Source organism: Scyliorhinus torazame, chromosome 8, assembly GCF_047496885.1.
Source record: "Scyliorhinus torazame isolate Kashiwa2021f chromosome 8, sScyTor2.1, whole genome shotgun sequence".
In the NCBI taxonomy this organism is placed as follows: domain Eukaryota; kingdom Metazoa; phylum Chordata; class Chondrichthyes; order Carcharhiniformes; family Scyliorhinidae; genus Scyliorhinus; species Scyliorhinus torazame.
The window spans coordinates 2,255,722-2,273,489 of NC_092714.1; the positions used below are offsets into that span (position 1 = coordinate 2,255,722).

General features: G+C 51.8%; 2 protein-coding genes across 4 annotated transcripts in view; both read right to left on the bottom strand.

Annotated features, from left to right (window-relative positions):
- Positions 1-6,729, bottom strand: part of LOC140428697 (uncharacterized) — a 51,349-nt gene extending 44,620 nt beyond the window's left edge. The window contains exons 1-2 of the mRNA XM_072515429.1: positions 6,696-6,729; positions 5,787-6,250 (exon numbers count right to left, since the gene is read on the bottom strand). Coding sequence (XP_072371530.1) covers positions 5,787-6,250; positions 6,696-6,729 — 498 coding nt within the window. The remainder of the gene's footprint in view (positions 1-5,786; positions 6,251-6,695) is intronic.
- Positions 6,730-9,903: 3,174 nt separating this feature from the next.
- LOC140427624 (homeobox protein PKNOX1-like) overlaps positions 9,904-17,768 on the bottom strand; it is a 404,309-nt gene continuing 396,444 nt past the window's right edge. For all 3 annotated transcript variants that reach the window (XM_072513041.1, XM_072513042.1, XM_072513044.1), the window contains one exon: positions 9,904-13,522. In XM_072513041.1, coding sequence (XP_072369142.1) covers positions 13,311-13,522 — 212 coding nt within the window. In that variant the 3' untranslated portion in view covers positions 9,904-13,310. The remainder of the gene's footprint in view (positions 13,523-17,768) is intronic.

The window sequence follows — 17,768 nt, forward strand, 5'->3', positions numbered from 1 at the left end:
GAACATTCTGTGCCCTGACCAGGAGTGACATGAGACAATGAACTAATTTATTTTTGTGAATTGCAACATCTGATGCAAGTGGAAAAACCCCAAGCACAAAATGCTGATTAAATAGTGTGTGCGTGTGTGCAGGTTGGTGGGGGGCACAGTTTCTACTGGAGATCGAGGACAATGATGACCATATTAAGAACAAGGCACAGGTCAGGCAAACATTACAATCATCTAGTTTTTCCACAGATTGCAACACATATTGTCGTTAACACTGACCCAAGGGCAATAAAATAAAACGAATCAGACAGAAGGTTTGCGAACTTTCTGCAATATTTAAAGATATTACTGCATACAGGAGCACTCGTGTACATCAGAGCATGTAACATCCAGCATGTAGAAATGTCAGAATCTATTCTGCACTAAATATAACAAAGAACTGATGAGCTTGCTCTGATGCCCAAAGAATGACAGGACATGTATTTCTGTCTCTCAGGGAACAGTATAACCAAGCTCCTAGTGAGCCTCAATCACAATTTGGCAGAATAGGCTCCTGTCACCATTTTGGCAGCCAGTAGCTCAGGGCGAGTAGCCACTTGTCACGAGCCTCCGAAGGAGATGGAAACTCCTGTTACTGACTGCAGTACGCACGGTGCAGATGTCAGCTGAGTCACAACTTTGATAGGTCTCTTTAACCATTTGTGTGAAATTGCTGGGCACGTCCTTCTTGTCAGGCAATTGAACTGTGAGGGTCATCACCAATCTGCCCTCCAATTTCCCTTTGCTGTGCGCAGCCCACATGTTGCACTTTGCAATCAGTCCCTTTAAGATTTCCTCAGTGCCACACATTTCCATGTCTTATAGGGGTTGTAATTAGCATGTGGCCCTGTGCAGGTATGATGGAATTACTAATAAGCCTGTTCCTCCACTAACTACATACCCTCTCCTCCCAGCATGCCTCACAGCTCAGCAATTCGTAATGGGGATCTGGGCTAACTTTTGGCCTTCCTGAGTCCAGTTGCAGTCCTGAGCGAGATTGGCGAACTCAGCCCACAGCGTCTAAATCACAACCCTACTCCATGACAGTATGTTGACCACCTTGAATTCCTACTTCTACAATGGGGATTACACTCCGAGCTCTCAACTAAAACACACCCTTCACCGAGGCTAAATTGGTTCTCCCTCAATTTGAGGATAATGTCTCCTCTTGGTAACAAATCGGGTGATTGAACAGGCCGATACTCCGCCTAAAGATCTTTGGCCACATGGGGCAGGATGTCCCACCAGGTAGTGGCTACCCCAGTGCAGGATTTGCTTAGTTTTCTTTCCTTCTCTGCTGTTGCTCAGCCTCATTGTTAAGGACGTGGGAACTATAAGTGTGATGCAGCTTGATGGATAAGATCTTGCCATTCTGAACGATTGCAGCAATCCCTTCCAGTCATGGTCAACGCTGCTGCCTTTGACATTCATTACATTTCGTTGGTAAAGAGGCCAGGTCTCACTTAACAACAACAACTCAGTACAGGAGGACTTTTCTTGACTTGCAGAACTCTTTATTGTCAAACACTCACTGCTGCAGTTTGTAGAAGACTTAGTCCCTGAGCTGGAGAGCTGACCGGGTGTATCGCCTGTCACTGAGCTGGAGAGCTGACCCAGTGTATCGCCTGTCACTGAGCTGGAGAGCTGACCGGGTGTATCGCCTGTCACTGAGCTGGAGAGCTGACCGGGTGTATCGCCTGTCAATGAGCTGGAGAGCTGACCGGGTGTATCGCCATCACTGAGCTGGAGAGCTGACCCAGTGTATCGCCTGTAACTGAGCTGGAGAGCTGACCGGGTGTATCGCCTGTCACTGAGCTGGAGAGCTGACCGGGTGTATCGCCTGTCACTGAGCTGGAGAGCTGACCCAGTGTATCGCCTGTAACTGAGCTGGAGAGCTGACCGGGTGTATCGCCTGTCACTGAGCTGGAGAGCTGACCCAGTGTATCGCCTGTCACTGAGCTGGAGAGCTGACCGGGTGTATCGCCTGTCACTGAGCTGGAGAGCTGACCCAGTGTATCGCCTGTAACTGAGCTGGAGAGCTGACCGGGTGTATCGCCTGTCACTGAGCTGGAGAGCTGACCGGGTGTATCGCCTGTCACTGAGCTGGAGAGCTGACCCAGTGTATCGCCTGTAACTGAGCTGGAGAGCTGACCGGGTGTATCGCCTGTCACTGAGCTGGAGAGCTGACCCAGTGTATCGCCTGTCACTGAGCTGGAGAGCTGACCGGGTGTATCGCCTGTAACTGAGCTGGAGAGCTGACCGGGTGTATCGCCTGTCACTGAGCTCGTGGGCTGACCGGGTGTATCACCTGTCACTGAGCTGGAGAGCTGACCGGGTGTATCGCCTGTCACTGAGCTGGAGAGCTGACCCAGTGTATCGCCTGTCACTGAGCTGGTGGGCTGACCGGGTGTATCACCTGTCACTGAGCTGGAGAGCTGACCGGGTGTATCGCCTGTCACTGAGCTGGAGAGCTGACCCAGTGTATCGCCTGTCACTGAGCTGGTGGGCTGACCGGGTGTATCACCTGTCACTGAGCTGGAGAGCTGACCGGGTGTGTCGCCTGTCACTGAGCTGGAGAGCTGACCGGGTGTATCGCCTGTCACTGAGCTGGAGAGCTGACCCAGTGTATCGCCTGTCACTGACCTGGAGAGCTGACCGGGTGTATCGCCTGGCACTGAGCTGGAGAGCTGACCGGGTGTATCGCCTGTCACTGAGCTGGTGGGCTGACCGGGTGTATCACCTGTCACTGAGCTGGAGAGCTGACCGGGTGTATCGCCTGTCACTGAGCTGGAGAGCTGACCCAGTGTATCGCCTGTCACTGAGCTGGAGAGCTGACCGGGTGTATCGCCTGGCACTGAGCTGGAGAGCTGACCGGGTGTATCGCCTGTCACTGAGCTGGTGGGCTGACCGGGTGTATCACCTGTCACTGAGCTGGAGAGCTGACCGGGTGTATCGCCTGTCACTGAGCTGGAGAGCTGACCGGGTGTTTCGCCTGTCACTGAGCTGGAGAGCTGACCGGGTGTATCGCCTGTCACTGAGCTGGAGAGCTGACCCAGTGTATCGCCTGTCACTGAGCTGGAGAGCTGACTGGGTGTATCGCCTGTCACTGAGCTGGAGAGCTGACCGGGTGTATCGTCTGTCACTGAGCTGGAGAGCTGACCGGGTGTATCGCCTGTCACTGATCTGGAGAGCTGACCGGGTGTATCGCCTGTCACTGAGTTGGAGAGCTGACCGGGTGTATCGCCTGTCACTGAGCTGGAGAGCTGACTCGGTGTATCGCCTGTCACTGAGCTGGAGAGCTGACCGGGTGTGTCGCCTGTCACTGAGCTGGTGGGCTGACCGGGTGTATCGCCTGTCACTGAGCTGGAGAGCTGACTCGGTGTATCGCCTGTCACTGAGCTGGAGAGCTGACCGGGTGTATCGCCTGTCACTGAGCTGGAGAGCTGACCGGGTGTGTCGCCTGTCACTGAGCTGGTGGGCTGACCGGGTGTATCGCCTGTCACTGAGCTGGAGAGCTGACCGGGTGTATCGCCTGTCACTGAGCTGGAGAGCTGACTCGGTGTATCGCCTGTCACTGAGCTGGAGAGCTGACCGGGTGTATCGCCTGTCACTGAGCTGGAGAGCTGACCCAGTGTATCGCCTGTCACTGAGCTGGAGAGCTGACCGGGTGTATCGCCTGTCACTGAGCTGGAGAGCTGACCGGGTGTATCGCCTGTCACTGAGCTGGAGAGCTGACCGGGTGTATCGCCTGTCACTGAGCTGGTGGGCTGACCGGGTGTATCGCCTGTCACTGAGCTGGAGAGCTGACCGGGTGTATCGCCTGTCACTGAGCTGGAGAGCTGACCGGGTGTATCGCCGGTCACTGAGCTGGAGAGCTGACCGGGTGTATCGCCTGTCACTGAGCTGGTGGGCTGACCGGGTGTATCGCCTGTCACTGAGCTGGAGAGCTGACCGGGTGTATCGCCTGTCACTGAGCTGGTGGGCTGACCGGGTGTATCGCCTGTCACTGAGCTGGAGAGCTGACCGGGTGTATCGCCTGTAACTGAGCTGGAGAGCTGACCCAGTGTACCGCCTGTCACTGAGCTGGTGGGCTGACCGGGTGTATCGCCTGTCACTGAGCTGGAGAGCTGACCGGGTGTATCGCCTGTCACTGAGCTGGAGAGCTGACCGGGTGTATCGCCTGTCACTGAGCTGGTGGGCTGACCGGGTGTATCGCCTGTCACTGAGCTGGTGGGCTGACCGGGTGTATCGCCTGTAACTGAGCTGGAGAGCTGACCGGGTGTATCGCCTGTAACTGAGCTGGAGAGCTGACCCGGTGTATCGCCTGTCACTGAGCTGGAGAGCTGACCGGGTGTATCGCCTGTCACTGAGCTGGAGAGCTGACTGGGTGTATCGCCTGTCACTGAGCTGGAGAGCTGACCGGGTGTATCGCCTGTCACTGAGCTGGAGTGCTGACTCGGTGTATCGCCTGTCACTGAGCTGGAGAGCTGACCGGGTGTATCGCCTGTCACTGAGCTGGAGAGCTGACCGGGTGTATCGCCTGTCACTGAGCTGGAGAGCTGACCGGGTGTATCGCCTGTCACTGAGCTGACCGGGTGTATCGTCTGTCACTGAGCTGGAGAGCTGACCGGGTGTATCGCCTGTCACTGAGCTGGAGAGCTGACCGGGTGTATCGCCTGTAACTGAGCTGGAGAGCTGACCCAGTGTACCGCCTGTCACTGAGCTGGAGAGCTGACCGGGTGTATCGCCTGTCACTGAGCTGGAGAGCTGACCGGGTGTATCGCCTGTCACTGAGCTGGAGAGCTGACCGGGTGTATCGCCTGTAACTGAGCTGGAGAGCTGACCCAGTGTACCGCCTGTCACTGAGCTGGAGAGCTGACCGGGTGTATCGCCTGTCACTGAGCTGGTGGGCTGACCGGGTGTATCGCCTGTCACTGAGCTGGAGAGCTGACCGGGTGTATCGCCTGTCACTGAGCTGGAGAGCTGACCCAGTGTATCGCCTGTCACTGAGCTGGTGGGCTGACCGGGTGTATCGCCTGTTACTGAGCTGGAGAGCTGACCGGGTGTGTCGCCTGTCACTGAGCTGGAGAGCTGATGTCATCTCTGAGGGAAGAGGCTACCAAGGTCGGGAAAATGCTCAAAATATTCCAATCTTTCTCCTTCAACACATTTGGGAGATGGGAGATTTGGTGAGCAGCTGTGGAGTTGGATACGGTCTAATAACTGTGGTTAGACTCTCCATGACTTGCTGTGTGCCAATCTGTGGCCCAGATTGAAATGGTTGGACATTGCTCTGTAGAATTATGATTTTATTAACTAAAGTTTCAGATGAGTGACAGACAGAACGGTCTGAATTTCACTCCTGTCCTCACTGCATTCCCCTTTGTGGTTTTCATGCCTTCCTTGTTGTCCTCTGCCTCACTCCTGTCTTTTGCTTGGAATCTCAGTCTAGCCCAGCCCATTGGTACAGAGCCTGTGTTAGTCCTGATCATTTGTCTGTACATAAATCAATGGAGTTGGTGTCCAGCCCCATTCCCACTCTGTCGCAAAGCAAAAGGTGTAGATTTGACCATTCCTCAGCCTCAGAGCGGGGACCAATCGTAATCTCCCATCTGTACAATGAATACAAAGCTGGGATCCTCCTGTGCTCTGTGTATGAAGCTCAGTCCCACACTGGGCAATGGTTCTGATCATCTTGTTCGGCTCACCAATTGCAATGGTTTACTTTCATTTCACTGTGACATGGCTGATGGTCAGGAGTAAGTTGCGGAGGGAGATGATTGTGAGTAAGTTGCGGAGGGAGATGATCGGGAGTAAGTTGCGGAGGGAGATGATCGGGAGTAAGTTGCGGAGGGAGATGATCGGGAGTAAGTTGCGGAGGGAGATGATCGGGAGTAAGTTGCGGAGGGAGATGATCGTGAGTAAGTTGCCATGAGAGATGATCGTGAGTAAGTTGCGGAGGGAGATGATCGTGAGTAAGTTGCGGAGGGAGATGATCGGGAGTAAGTTGCGGAGGGAGATGATCGTGAGTAAGTTGCGGAGGCAGATGATCGTGAGTAAGTTGCGGAGGGAGATGATCGTGAGTAAGTTGCGGAGGGAGATGATCGTGAGTAAGTTGCGGAGGGAGATGATCGTGAGTAAGTTGGGGAGGGAGATGATCGGGAGTAAGTTGCGGAGGGAGATGATCGGGAGTAAGTTGCGGAGGGAGCTGATCGGGAGTTACCTCAAGGGGAGCTTTATGCTGATCGAACCTTCAGCAAATGAAACTCCACAATTTCACACATTCTAAATCAAAATGGTTCAGAGAGTAAGTATACAATTTGCTTCACAATTGTCGGGAGACCTACAGCTCACTCAATCAGCCCTCTCCTCCAGTCTCCCTTGCAACCTATTGCTCCTACACACCACTTCCTTCCACACCTCCAAACCCTGCCCTTGCTCCTTGTTCGCGTCACCCTCCTCTCATCCTTCACCCCTGTTCTCTTCAGTCCTCCTGCCTCTTCCTCCGCTTTGCAGTGTCCTCTTCTCTCCTCAGTTCCCTCACCATTCCAAGTCCACCCAAACATTCTCACCTTGTCCATCCCTCTCCTATCCTCCCTCTCCCATCTATTCATTGATTCCTTAAAGATGAAAACTTTACAGATGAAAGGAAACAAAATGATACTTACATACATCTTTCCTGCAAAACCGCAGAATGTCCATGGAGAGCGAGCAGCTCGATATGTCTGACTGAGCATTAATAACACAACGGCCCAGCTCGGAGAACAGAACTGCTCATTGGGGGGGGGCGCGGAGGATTACCTGGGTGCTGGGGGTGGGGTGTTTGTGTGGGTGCTGGGGGTGGATGCTGGGGGTGGGGTGTGGGTGCTGGGGGTGTGGGTGCTGGGGGTGGGGTGTTTGTGTGGGTGCTGGGGGTGGATGCTGGGGGTGGGGGTGCTGCGGGTGGGGGTGCTGGGGGTGGATGCTGGGGGTGGAGGTGTGGGTGTTGGGGGTGGGGGTGTTTGTGTGGGTGCTGGTGGGTGGGGGTATGGATGCTGGAGGTGGGGGTGTGGGTGCTGGGGGTGGGTTTGTTTGTGTGTGTGCTGGGTGTGTGTGTGTGTGTGTGTGCTGGGGGTGGGTGTGTGTGTGTGGGGGTGATGGTGTGGATGCTGGGGGTGGGGGGGTGGATGCTGGAGGTGTTTGTGTGGGTGCTGGGGGTGGGGGAGTGGATGCTGGGGGTGGGGGTGTGGGTGCTGGGGGTGTGGGTGCTGGGGGTGGGGGTGTGGGTGCGGGGGGTGGGGGAGTGGATGCTGGGGGTGGGGGTGTGGGTGCGGGGGGTGGGGGTGTGGGTGCTGGGGGTGTGGGTGCTGGGGGTGGGGGGGTGGATGCTGGGGTGGGGGTGTGGGTGCTGGGGGGTGGATGCTGGGGGTGGGGGTGTGGGTGCTGGGGGTGTGGATGCTGGAGGTGGGGGTGTGGGTGCTGGGGGTGGGGGGGTGGATGCTGGGGGTGGGGGGGTGGATGCTGGGGGTGTGGGTGGGGGTGTGGATGCTGGGGGTGGGGGTGTGGGTGCTGGGGGTGGGGGGGTGGATGCTGGGGGTGGGGGTGTGGGTGCTGGGTGTGGGGGTGTGGGTGCTGGGGGTGGGGGTGTGGGTGCTGGGGGTGGGGGTGTGGGTGCTGGGGGTGGGGGTGTGGATGCTGGGGGTGGGGGTGTGGATGCTGGGGGTGGGGGTGTAGGTGCTGGGGGTGTGGGTGCTGGGGGTGGGGGTGTGGGTGCTGGGGGTGTGGATGCTGGGGGTGTGGGTGCTGGGGGTGGGGGGGGTGGATGCTGGGGGTGGGGGGGTGGGTGCTGGGGGTGGATGCTGGGGGTGGGGGTGTGGGTGCTGGGGGTGGGGGTGTGGGTGCTGGGGGTGGGGTGTGGGTGCTGGGGGTGGGGGTGTGGGTGCTGGGGGTGGGGGTGTGGATGCTGGCGGTGTTGGTGCTGGGGGTGTGGGTGCTGAGGGTGGGGGTGTGGGTGCTGGGGGTGGGGGTGTGGGTGCTGGGGGTGGGGGTGTGGATGCTGGGGGTGTGGGTGTGGGTGCTGGGGGTGTGGGTGCTGAGGGTGGGGGTGTGGGTGCTGGGGGTGGGGGTGTGGGTGCTGGGGGTGGGGGTGTGGGTGCTGGGGGTGGGGGTGTGGATGCTGGGGGTGGGGGTGTGGGTGCTGGGGGTGGGGTGTGGGTGCTGGGGGTGGGGGGTGGATGCTGGGGGTGGGGGTGTGGGTGCTGGGGGTGGGGGTGCTGGGGGTGGGGGGGTGGATGCTGGGGGTGGGGGTGTGGGTGCTGGGGGTGGGGGTGTGGGTGCTGGGGGTGGGGGTGTGGGTGCTGGGGGTGGGGGTGTGGATGCTGGGGGTGGGGGTGTGGGTGCTGAGGGTGGGGGTGTGGGTGCTGGGGGTGGGGTGTGGGTGCTGGGGGTGGGGGTGTGGGTGCTGGGGGTGGGGGTGTGGGTGCTGGGGGTGGGGGGTGGATGCTGGGGGTGGGGGTGTGGGTGCTGGGGGTGGGGGTGCTGGGGGTGGGTGCTGGGGGTGGGGGTGTGGGTGCTGGGGGTGGGGGTGTGGGTGCTGGGGGTGGGGGTGTGGGTGCTGGGGGTGTGGGTGTGGGTGCTGGGGGTGGGGGTGTGGGTGCTGGGGGTGGGGGGGTGGGTGCTGGGGGTGGGGGTGTGGGTGCTGGGGGTGGGGGTGTGGGTGCTGGGGGTGTTGGTGTGGGTGCTGGAGGTGGGGGTGTGGGTGCTGGGGGTGGGGGTGTGGGTGCTGGGGGTGGGGGTGTGGGTGCTGGGGGTGGGGGTGTGGGTGCTGGGGGTGGGGGTGTGGGTGCTGGGGGTGGGGGTGTGGGTGCTGGGGGTGGATGAGGAAAGGACTTTTGTATTTATCAGCCAGTGTTGAGCAAGGGTTAAAAATCACTCTGCCCAGTGTCCAACTGAACTATTTTTGTTGCTGTGTGACACTATTCAATTGTGAAAGAATCCCTGTGAGGGCACAATGGGGTGAAACTTGAACTCATTACCCAGAACCGAGGTGGAATGAAGCTGAATCCTAATTTGTAGATTTCTGGTGTCTAATTTCACATTAATCCAAGTTGAATTCAGCTTCAGATTTGAGTGAATCTAACATTTCCAGCAGCAATGCCAACTTATCAACTTTTACAGATGCACCATAGAAAGCATCCTATTGGGCTGCATCACAGCCTGGTATGGCAACTGCTCGGCCCAGGACCGCAAGAAACTTCAGAGAGTCGTGAACACCGCCCAGTCCATCACACAAACCTGCCTCCCATCCATTGACTCCATCTACACCTCCCGCTGCCTGGGGAAAGCGGGCAGTATAATCAAAGATCCCTCCCACCCGGCTTACTCACTCTTCCAACTTCTTCCATCGGACAGGAGATACAAGTCTGAAAACACGCACGAACAGACTCAAAACAGCTTCTTCCCCACTGTCACCAGACTCCTAAATGACCCTCTTATGGACTGATCTCATTAACACTACACCCTGTATGCTTCATCCGATGCCCGTGCTTATGTAGTTACATTGTATATGTTGTGTTGCCCTATTATGTATTTTCTTTATTCTCTTTTCTTCTCATGTACTTAATGATCTGTTGAGCTGCTCGCAGAAAAATACTTTTCACTGTACCTCGGTACACGTGACAATAAACAAATCCAATCCAATCCAATGCACTGCCCACAAACCCAGTCCGAGAGCCACCAGCTCACATTAAAGATAAAACAGCATTTTTAAAGTTGTAAAATGTGAAAGCTACTTCGACAAGCAGCGAATCCCGGGGAGGACAAGCTGCTGACCTGAAATACCACCCAAATTACCGAATCACACATTGCAATTTGAGATCAGTTTCAGCAACAACAGCGTCCAGTAAAGTAAATGATTTAATCCTCATTGAAATACAATCTCGCAATTTACAAACAAAGGCCAATTCTCACCTTTTCACGGGAATTGGAAGCCACTGGAGTTTCTTTGTTCTGTGTTTGCTGAATACCCTAATCCAGCCGACTTCACTCACTCCAAACCAGGCTACAGAATTGTCACTATTTTATTTGGAATTTTACCAATGGAGCCTAAACAGTCAGCTTTCACTTTGTGGGTAACATGTTCATATAAATACAAAGCGTGGAATTAACAAATACCGCGTTAATCCATTTAGAGAGGTGGGGACCATCATTCTGTCAAATGTGGGGTGAGCAGTGAAGGAACAAGAATGAAAACTGGCTCCAGCTTTGAAAAAGTGTGCCCTTTCTCAACAAGCGATGGGTTATGTTCGTGATAGTTAAACACAAAGCTGAAAAGATTCACAAACATCCCCACTCCCTTTGCTCTGCAGGTCCCTCAGGTGGGCAAGGCTTCTCACCTGGTAACGTGCAGCTGTACTGGGCTATCTCTCATCTGGTGCTGAATTAACTGCACAAAAAGGCACAATAGAGGATCTAAACCAGTGGATTAAGCATTTCCACTACCTCTCACCCTCTGTTCTAAGAGCTTATGGATCTGTCTTTGAAGGGTGCATTTAGTTCCACTTCAATCTATGGATTTCACTGCCCAGAATCAGAGATGTTCACTGTTCAGAGCTTGTCGTCTGATGTCCCGCAGATAGAAAATTGGAAATAGTTATTGTGCTTTTTTAAAATTATCGTAGCAGATGCATTTTGGATGCTGATACATTGTAGGTTTCTAGGATATTAGTACGGTGCTATGTCCGGGTTCAGAGGCTTACAAGGGGCCCCACAGCTCAACACTCAAATGTGATGGATTACAGAGCATTGAACACACACACAGAAGGCCTGTGACATTGAACATGAACACACACACGCTCACATATGCACACACACCTGGCCTGTGACATTGAACACACACACACATGGCTGTGACATTGAACACACACACACACATGGCCTGTGACAGTGAACACACACACACATGGCCTGTGACAGTGAACACACACACTCGCATACGCACACACACCTGTCCTGTGACAGTGAACACACACACACGTGGCCTTTGACATTGAACACACACACTTGCATACACACACACACATGGCCTGTGACATTGAACACACACACACGCTCACATATGCACACACAACTGGCTTGTGACATTGAACACACACACACACATGGCCTGTGACAGTGAACACACACACACATGGCCTGTGACAGTGAACACACACACTCGCATACGCACACACACCTGTCCTGTGACAGTGAACACACACACACGTGGCCTTTGACATTGAACACACACACTTGCATACACACACACACATGGCCTGTGACATTGAACACACACACGCATGGCCTGTGGCATTGAACACACACACACACACGCTCACATATGCACACACACCTGGCTTGTGACATTGAACACACACACACACATGGCCTGTGACAGTGAACACACACACACATGGCCTGTGACAGTGAACACACACACACATGGCCTGTGACAGTGAACACACACACTCGCATACGCACACACACCTGTCCTGTGACAGTGAACACACACACACGTGGCCTTTGACATTGAACACACACACTTGCATACACACACACACCTGGCCTGTGACATTGAACACACACACCTGGCCTGTGACATTGAACACACACACCTGGCCTGTGACATTGAACACACACACCTGGCCTGTGACATTGAACACACACTTAATCTGTTACAAAGGATTGAACAAAGTTGTTTGTTTATAGTATCAAGAATATAATTTAAAATTAATATTATTTTCTGTTCTGTTCAATGAGACAGATAATGAAAACATGCCCTTTCGTACAGAGTACTGAGGTGGTACTGAACCAGGAGATTCATATCTTCAATCCCCCCACCAATGTACTCTGATAACCTACACTGATGGGATGGGAATGATCTGCCCTCAAAGCCGAGAGCAAGAGCCAGGTCTGAAAAACTGACAGCTTCCTGAACTTTTATCTACCCAGGTTCATGCAAAGAGTGAGCTGAGGCTGGAACTCATGGAGTGGGGCAAAGTCTTCAAGGTTGAAAGGAGTGCAAAAGCAGTTAGAAAAGAGTGAGAAGCTGTAAACGATCAGAAATATTACTCTATGAAATTTCACTGCGATAGTATAGCACTTAACTGGAGGATGTTTAACATCCCCAAAGTTTTCATTATTTTTGTTAATGACAGAATCTCAGGATTACAAAGCTGGTCAAATAAATGCATGGAAATGGGAGAGAGCAGAACAGAATGGGCATGTCTTATGATGCTGCTGCCTAACACTGGCCTTATTGTCAATGATGCTCAGCACATGTGCCTCCTAGAGATAGCGTGCGATCCTCCTATATGCACAGTGGTCTTCCTCAGACAGTCCAGGTGTGTGGAACACCTGCTTCTTGTACAGTACTCTCACTGTAGTATCAGCAATTTAACAGGCCAGGCCTGTTATCACAGATCCCATTAATATGGAACTGATCCACCCACTCCCGCCATTAGCTACACACAGTGTGTGGAGCTCCAGTTGTTTCAGTCCTGGCCGTCAGGAAAATAATGAGAGTGAAAGAGGCGTGGAGTTCATGGGCTTTTGCTTCATTTGAAGCTGCACAAGAGTGGGGACACCAGCCTGCCAGGCAAAGACTGCTCAATCCACTCCTGTACTAACCCAGGACACTGGGAGAAAATGCATTCGCAACATAGCTTATCATTATTGTACAATGTGAACACAGCTTAGCACCAGACTCTGACCAGCACACCTCTCCACCTGGCACTCGCAGTGGGAGCTTTCAAATATCCACCATGTCCCACACAAATTGTTTCTGTGTCCATCCAAAGTTAGGCTTCAGTATGTCCTGAAACCCATAGTTTAATAAAACTAATCTCGACGCTAGCTGCAAAATGTTGTTGACGACAAAATTCATCAACTAAGAACAAAAAGCAGGATTCGATCCAATAATTTGTTTTTGTCAGTTGGACAACGAGGCAAAACGAGTTACTGCAAAATCACCTTTAAATTATGGCCAGTTATTTCTGAGTGGATAAAACAGACCAATTGCAGATGAAGTTGAAACACTTCTGCTTCAGTCTACATCGATCTGGTGAAACAAATTTACTGTCTGTCCACATTAAAACAGCTCGTTTAATGTGAGAATATTTAAAGCCTCATTCATTCAATACAAGGTGAGATAGAAAAGTGCGCTCTCCTACCTATGTATAAAATACATCAGAAATAAAATGCACTGTGAGTGCAAAGAATAAAAATGTACGGCCAGTCCTCCTTCCATTTCTCACAGCTTCTTGGGCCTACTGCAGTGAATCGCTGTTGTCCAAGGCCAGGCTACTAATGTTTGTTGCAGAAAGATCACTGTCATCTTCTTCGACACTGTTGCCAGAATCCTCTCCACTCTGTCCGGCCATCATGACCTGCTGTACAGCCAGTGTTGCTCCATCAGACGACAAAGACTGAAGACTGTCCACGTTCACATTCACCGGACTTGATATTGAGACCATTGCACCTGCAGAGTGACCAAGGGACATTTAATTTACATCAAACAGCAAAACAGTTATTCTCAAACAAAATGTGGAGAGTTCATGGAGCTTGGGGAGGAAAATAAGGACCCCTCGCTGTGAGTAAATAAGGGAACAATAGCATAGTGATAATGATAGAGGCCTGGACTGATGCTATTGGGACAAGAGTCCAAACTCCATCATGGCACCTGGGACAATTTAAATTCAATTAATTAATAAATCTGGAATGAAAAGATAGTCTTTAATGATAATGAAACTACTGGATTGTTGTAAACACCCATCTGATTCACTAAGGTCCTGCAGAGAGGACCTACCATTATTACCATTTCTGGCCTACATGTGACTTCTGATCCACAGCAATGTGGTTGATGGTTAACTGCCCTCTGGAATGGCCAAGAAAGCTACTCTACTGAATCAAACTGCTACAGAGAAGTTGAATAAACGTTAAAGTAGACAGACCACCCAGCACCGGGCACAGCCACCAGAAATGACAAGGGCACACCCTGTCCAGTCAAACCCGACTAACACAGCAACTTGTGCCAAAATTGCAAGAGCTGTCATAGAATCACAGATTCCCTCCAGTGCAGCCAAATCCCCTCAGAATCTGAAATGTTTCAAAGGGTGGCATGGTGGTACAGCAGTCAGCACTGCTGCCTCACAGCTCCAGGGTCCAGGCGTCAATTCCAGCCTCTATGTGGAGTTTGCACGTTCTCCCCGTATCTGCGAGGGTTTCCTCCGGGTGCCCCGGTTTCCTCCAATAGTCCAAAGATGTGCAGATTAGGTGGATTGGGCATGCTAAATTGCCCTTAGTGACCAAAAAGGTTAGGTGGGGTTACAGGGATAGGGTAGAGGTGTGGGCTTAAGTAGAGTGCTCTTTCCAAGGGCCGGTACAGACTGGATGGGCTGAATGGCCGCTTTCTGCACCGTAGGCATTCTATGAAGATCACCTCTAATCCCACAGGATAATCAAGTAATACCCTATCAATGACCCAAACTCTTCCATCACCACCCTATGTCATCCTCAGGTTAAAAATGGGCAAGGAAACCCCCTGCTGGTTACCACCAATCGCCAGACCCCACCAGACTCAGTAATCCTCCATGTTGGACACCACTTGGAAGAAGCACTGAAGGTGGAAAGGGCACAGAACGTACTCTGGAGGATTTCAATGTCCGCCACCAACAGTAGCTCGGTACTGCTGACTGAGCTGGCCGAGGCCTGAGGGAACCAAAAGTGGGGAGAAAACATACTGGACTATATAAACATACAATTTAGGCGCAGGAATAGGCCATCTGGCTCCTCGAGCATACTGTGCCATTTGGTAAGATCATGGCTAATCTGACTGTGGCCTGAACTCCACTTTACTATCTATCTGCATAACCCTTGACACCCCTGTCAATCAATAATCTAGCTAACTTAGCCTTTCAAATATTCTATCACCCCCACCTCCACTGCTCTCTGGGAAAGAGAATTCCACATACTAACGGCCCTCAGAAACACATTCTCCTCGCCTCCATCTGAAATGGGAGGTGCCTTATTTTTAACTGTGTTCCCGAGTTCTAGTCACTCCCTTATGGAGAAGCACCCACTCAGCATCCATCCTGGCAAATTCCCTCAGCATCTGAAATGTTTCAATCAGATCATCTCTAATTCTTCTAAACTCCAAGAGATACAGTCTAATTTGTCCAATCTTTTTTCCACAAGATAACCTCAGGAATCATCGAGCAACCCTCCTTTGAACTGCTTCTAATGCATTTCTATCCTTTCTTAAGGAAGGAGAGCAAAATTATACCCAGTACTCCTTACAATTTATTTACTACCTACCTTTGTGTCATCAGCAAATTGAGCAACCATACATTTGGTTCCTTCACTCAACTTATTCATATTGATTGAAAATAGTTGAGGGCCCAGCACTGATCCCACTAGTTACAGCTTGTCAATCTGAAAATGTCCCATTTATCCCTACTCTCTACCTTTTTAAAAAAAATGTATTTATTTATTTATTTAAAAAAATAAATTTAGAGTACCCAATTCATTTTTTCCAATTAAGGGGCAATTTGCAAAGAACAAAGAAATGTACAGCACAGGAACAGGCCCTTCGGCCCTCCAAGCCCATGCCGACCATGCTGCCCGACTAAACTACAATCTTCTACACTTCCTGGGTCCGTATCCCTCTATTCCCATCCTATTCATGTATTTGTCAAGATGCCCCTTAAATGTCACTATCGTAATGTTTAGCATGTTCAATCCACCTACATAACCAGGTTTTGCACTGAGTGTTGAATTTGGTGCATTTGAGTGCTACAGTGAGAGTTTGGTGACTGAGGGAGTATAAGGGTTCATTTTTATCTAAAGTCTAGTCTTTCTTTTATTTAGTTAATTAACTTAAAAGTTGCTGTTTGGTTTAGAAGAAGGTGAATTTTCAATCAGCTATCAGCTTTAAACAAAGGTTCTACTTGTAGGTACTTGCAGCTGGAGCTTGTTAATTAGTCAATTGGATTAGGCCAGTTTTTCAGAGGCTAGATTCACAGTATAAAAGTGATCCACCTACAGTGCAGACTTTGTTTGCACTGAGTGCTGAATTTGGTGCATTTGAGTGCCATAGTGAGAGTTTGGTGATTGAGGGAGTGCTGAATTTGGTGCATTTGAGTGCTATAGTGAGAGTTTGGTGACTGAGGGAGTGCTGAATTTGGTGCATTTGAGTGCTATAGAGTTTGGTGACTGAGGGAGTTAGATGAGGAGGGAGTAAGGTGCTCCTTTCATTTCATTTCCTACATTTCCACAAAGATCGAGAAGGGAGCCAGGAGTTTACAGAGAGTGCAACTGACTGGGAGCAGAGTCGGAGGGCGGAGGTCGAGTTGGTCCACAGGGCAGCTATATTCTGTCAGGTAAGAAGGGATGGAGGCTAGGCCAGTTGCATGCTCCTCCTGTAGGATGTGGGTGGTGAGGGATACCACTGGTGTCCCCGCTGACTATACCTGCGGGAAGTGCACCCAACTTCAGCTCCTCAGAGACCGTGTTAGTGAACTGGAGCTGGAGCTGGATGAACTTCGGATCATCCGGGAGGCAGAGGGGGTTATAGAGAAGAGTTACAGGGAGGTAACCACACCCAAGGTACAGGACAAGAGTAGCTGTGTTACACTCAGGGGAAAGAAAACAAACAGGATGACAGTGCAGGGATCCCTCGTGGTCGTTCCCCTTCAAAACAAGTATACCATTTTGGATGCTGTTGGGGGGGGATAACCTACCGGGGGAAGGCCCTAGCGGCCAGGTCTCTGGCACTGAGTCTGGCTCTGGGGCTCAGAAGGGAAGGGGGGAGAATAGAAAAGCAATAGTAATAGGAGATTCAATGGTTAGGGGAATAGATAGGAGATTCTGTGGTCGCGAGCGAAACTCCCAGAAGGTATGTTGCCTCCCGGTAGCCAGGGCCAGGGATGTCTCGGATCGTGTCTTCAGGATCCTTAAGATGGAGGGGGAGCAGCCAGAAGTCGTGGTGCACATTGGTACCAACGACTTAGGTAGGAAAAGGGGTGTGGAGGTAATAAATGAGTTTAGGGATTTAGGCTGGAAGTTAAAAGCCAGGACAGACAGAGTTGTCATCTCTGGTTTGTTGCCGGTGCCACGTGATAGCGAGGCTAGGAATAGGGAGAGAGTGCAGTTGAACACGTGGCTGCAGGAATGGTGTAGGAGGGAGGGCTTCAGGTATTTGGATAATTGGAGCGCATTCTGGGGAAGGTGGGACCTGTACAAGCAGGACAGGTTGCATCTGAACCAGAGGGGCACCAATATCCTGGGAGGGAGGTTTTCTAGTACTCTTCAGGAGGGTTTAAACTAATTTGGCAGGGGAATGGGAACCGGATTTGTAGTCCAGCAACTAAGGTAGCCGATATTCAGGACGCCAAAGCGTGTAGTGAGGCAGTGGGGAAGGGAACACTGACAAAGGAGATTGCTTGCAGGCACGGAGATGGGTTGAAGTGTGTATACTTCAACGCAAGAAGCATCAGGAATAAGGTGGGTGAACTTAAGGCATGGATCGATACTTGAGACTATGATGTGGTGGCCATCACGGAAATTTGGATAGAAGAGGGCAGAAATGGTTGTTGGAGGTCCCTGGTTATAGATGTTTCAATAAGATTAGGGAGGGTGGTAAAAGAGGTGGGGGGGGGTGGCATTGTAAATTAGAGATAGTATAACAGCTGCAGAAAGGTAGGAGTATCTGCCTAATGAGGTAGTAT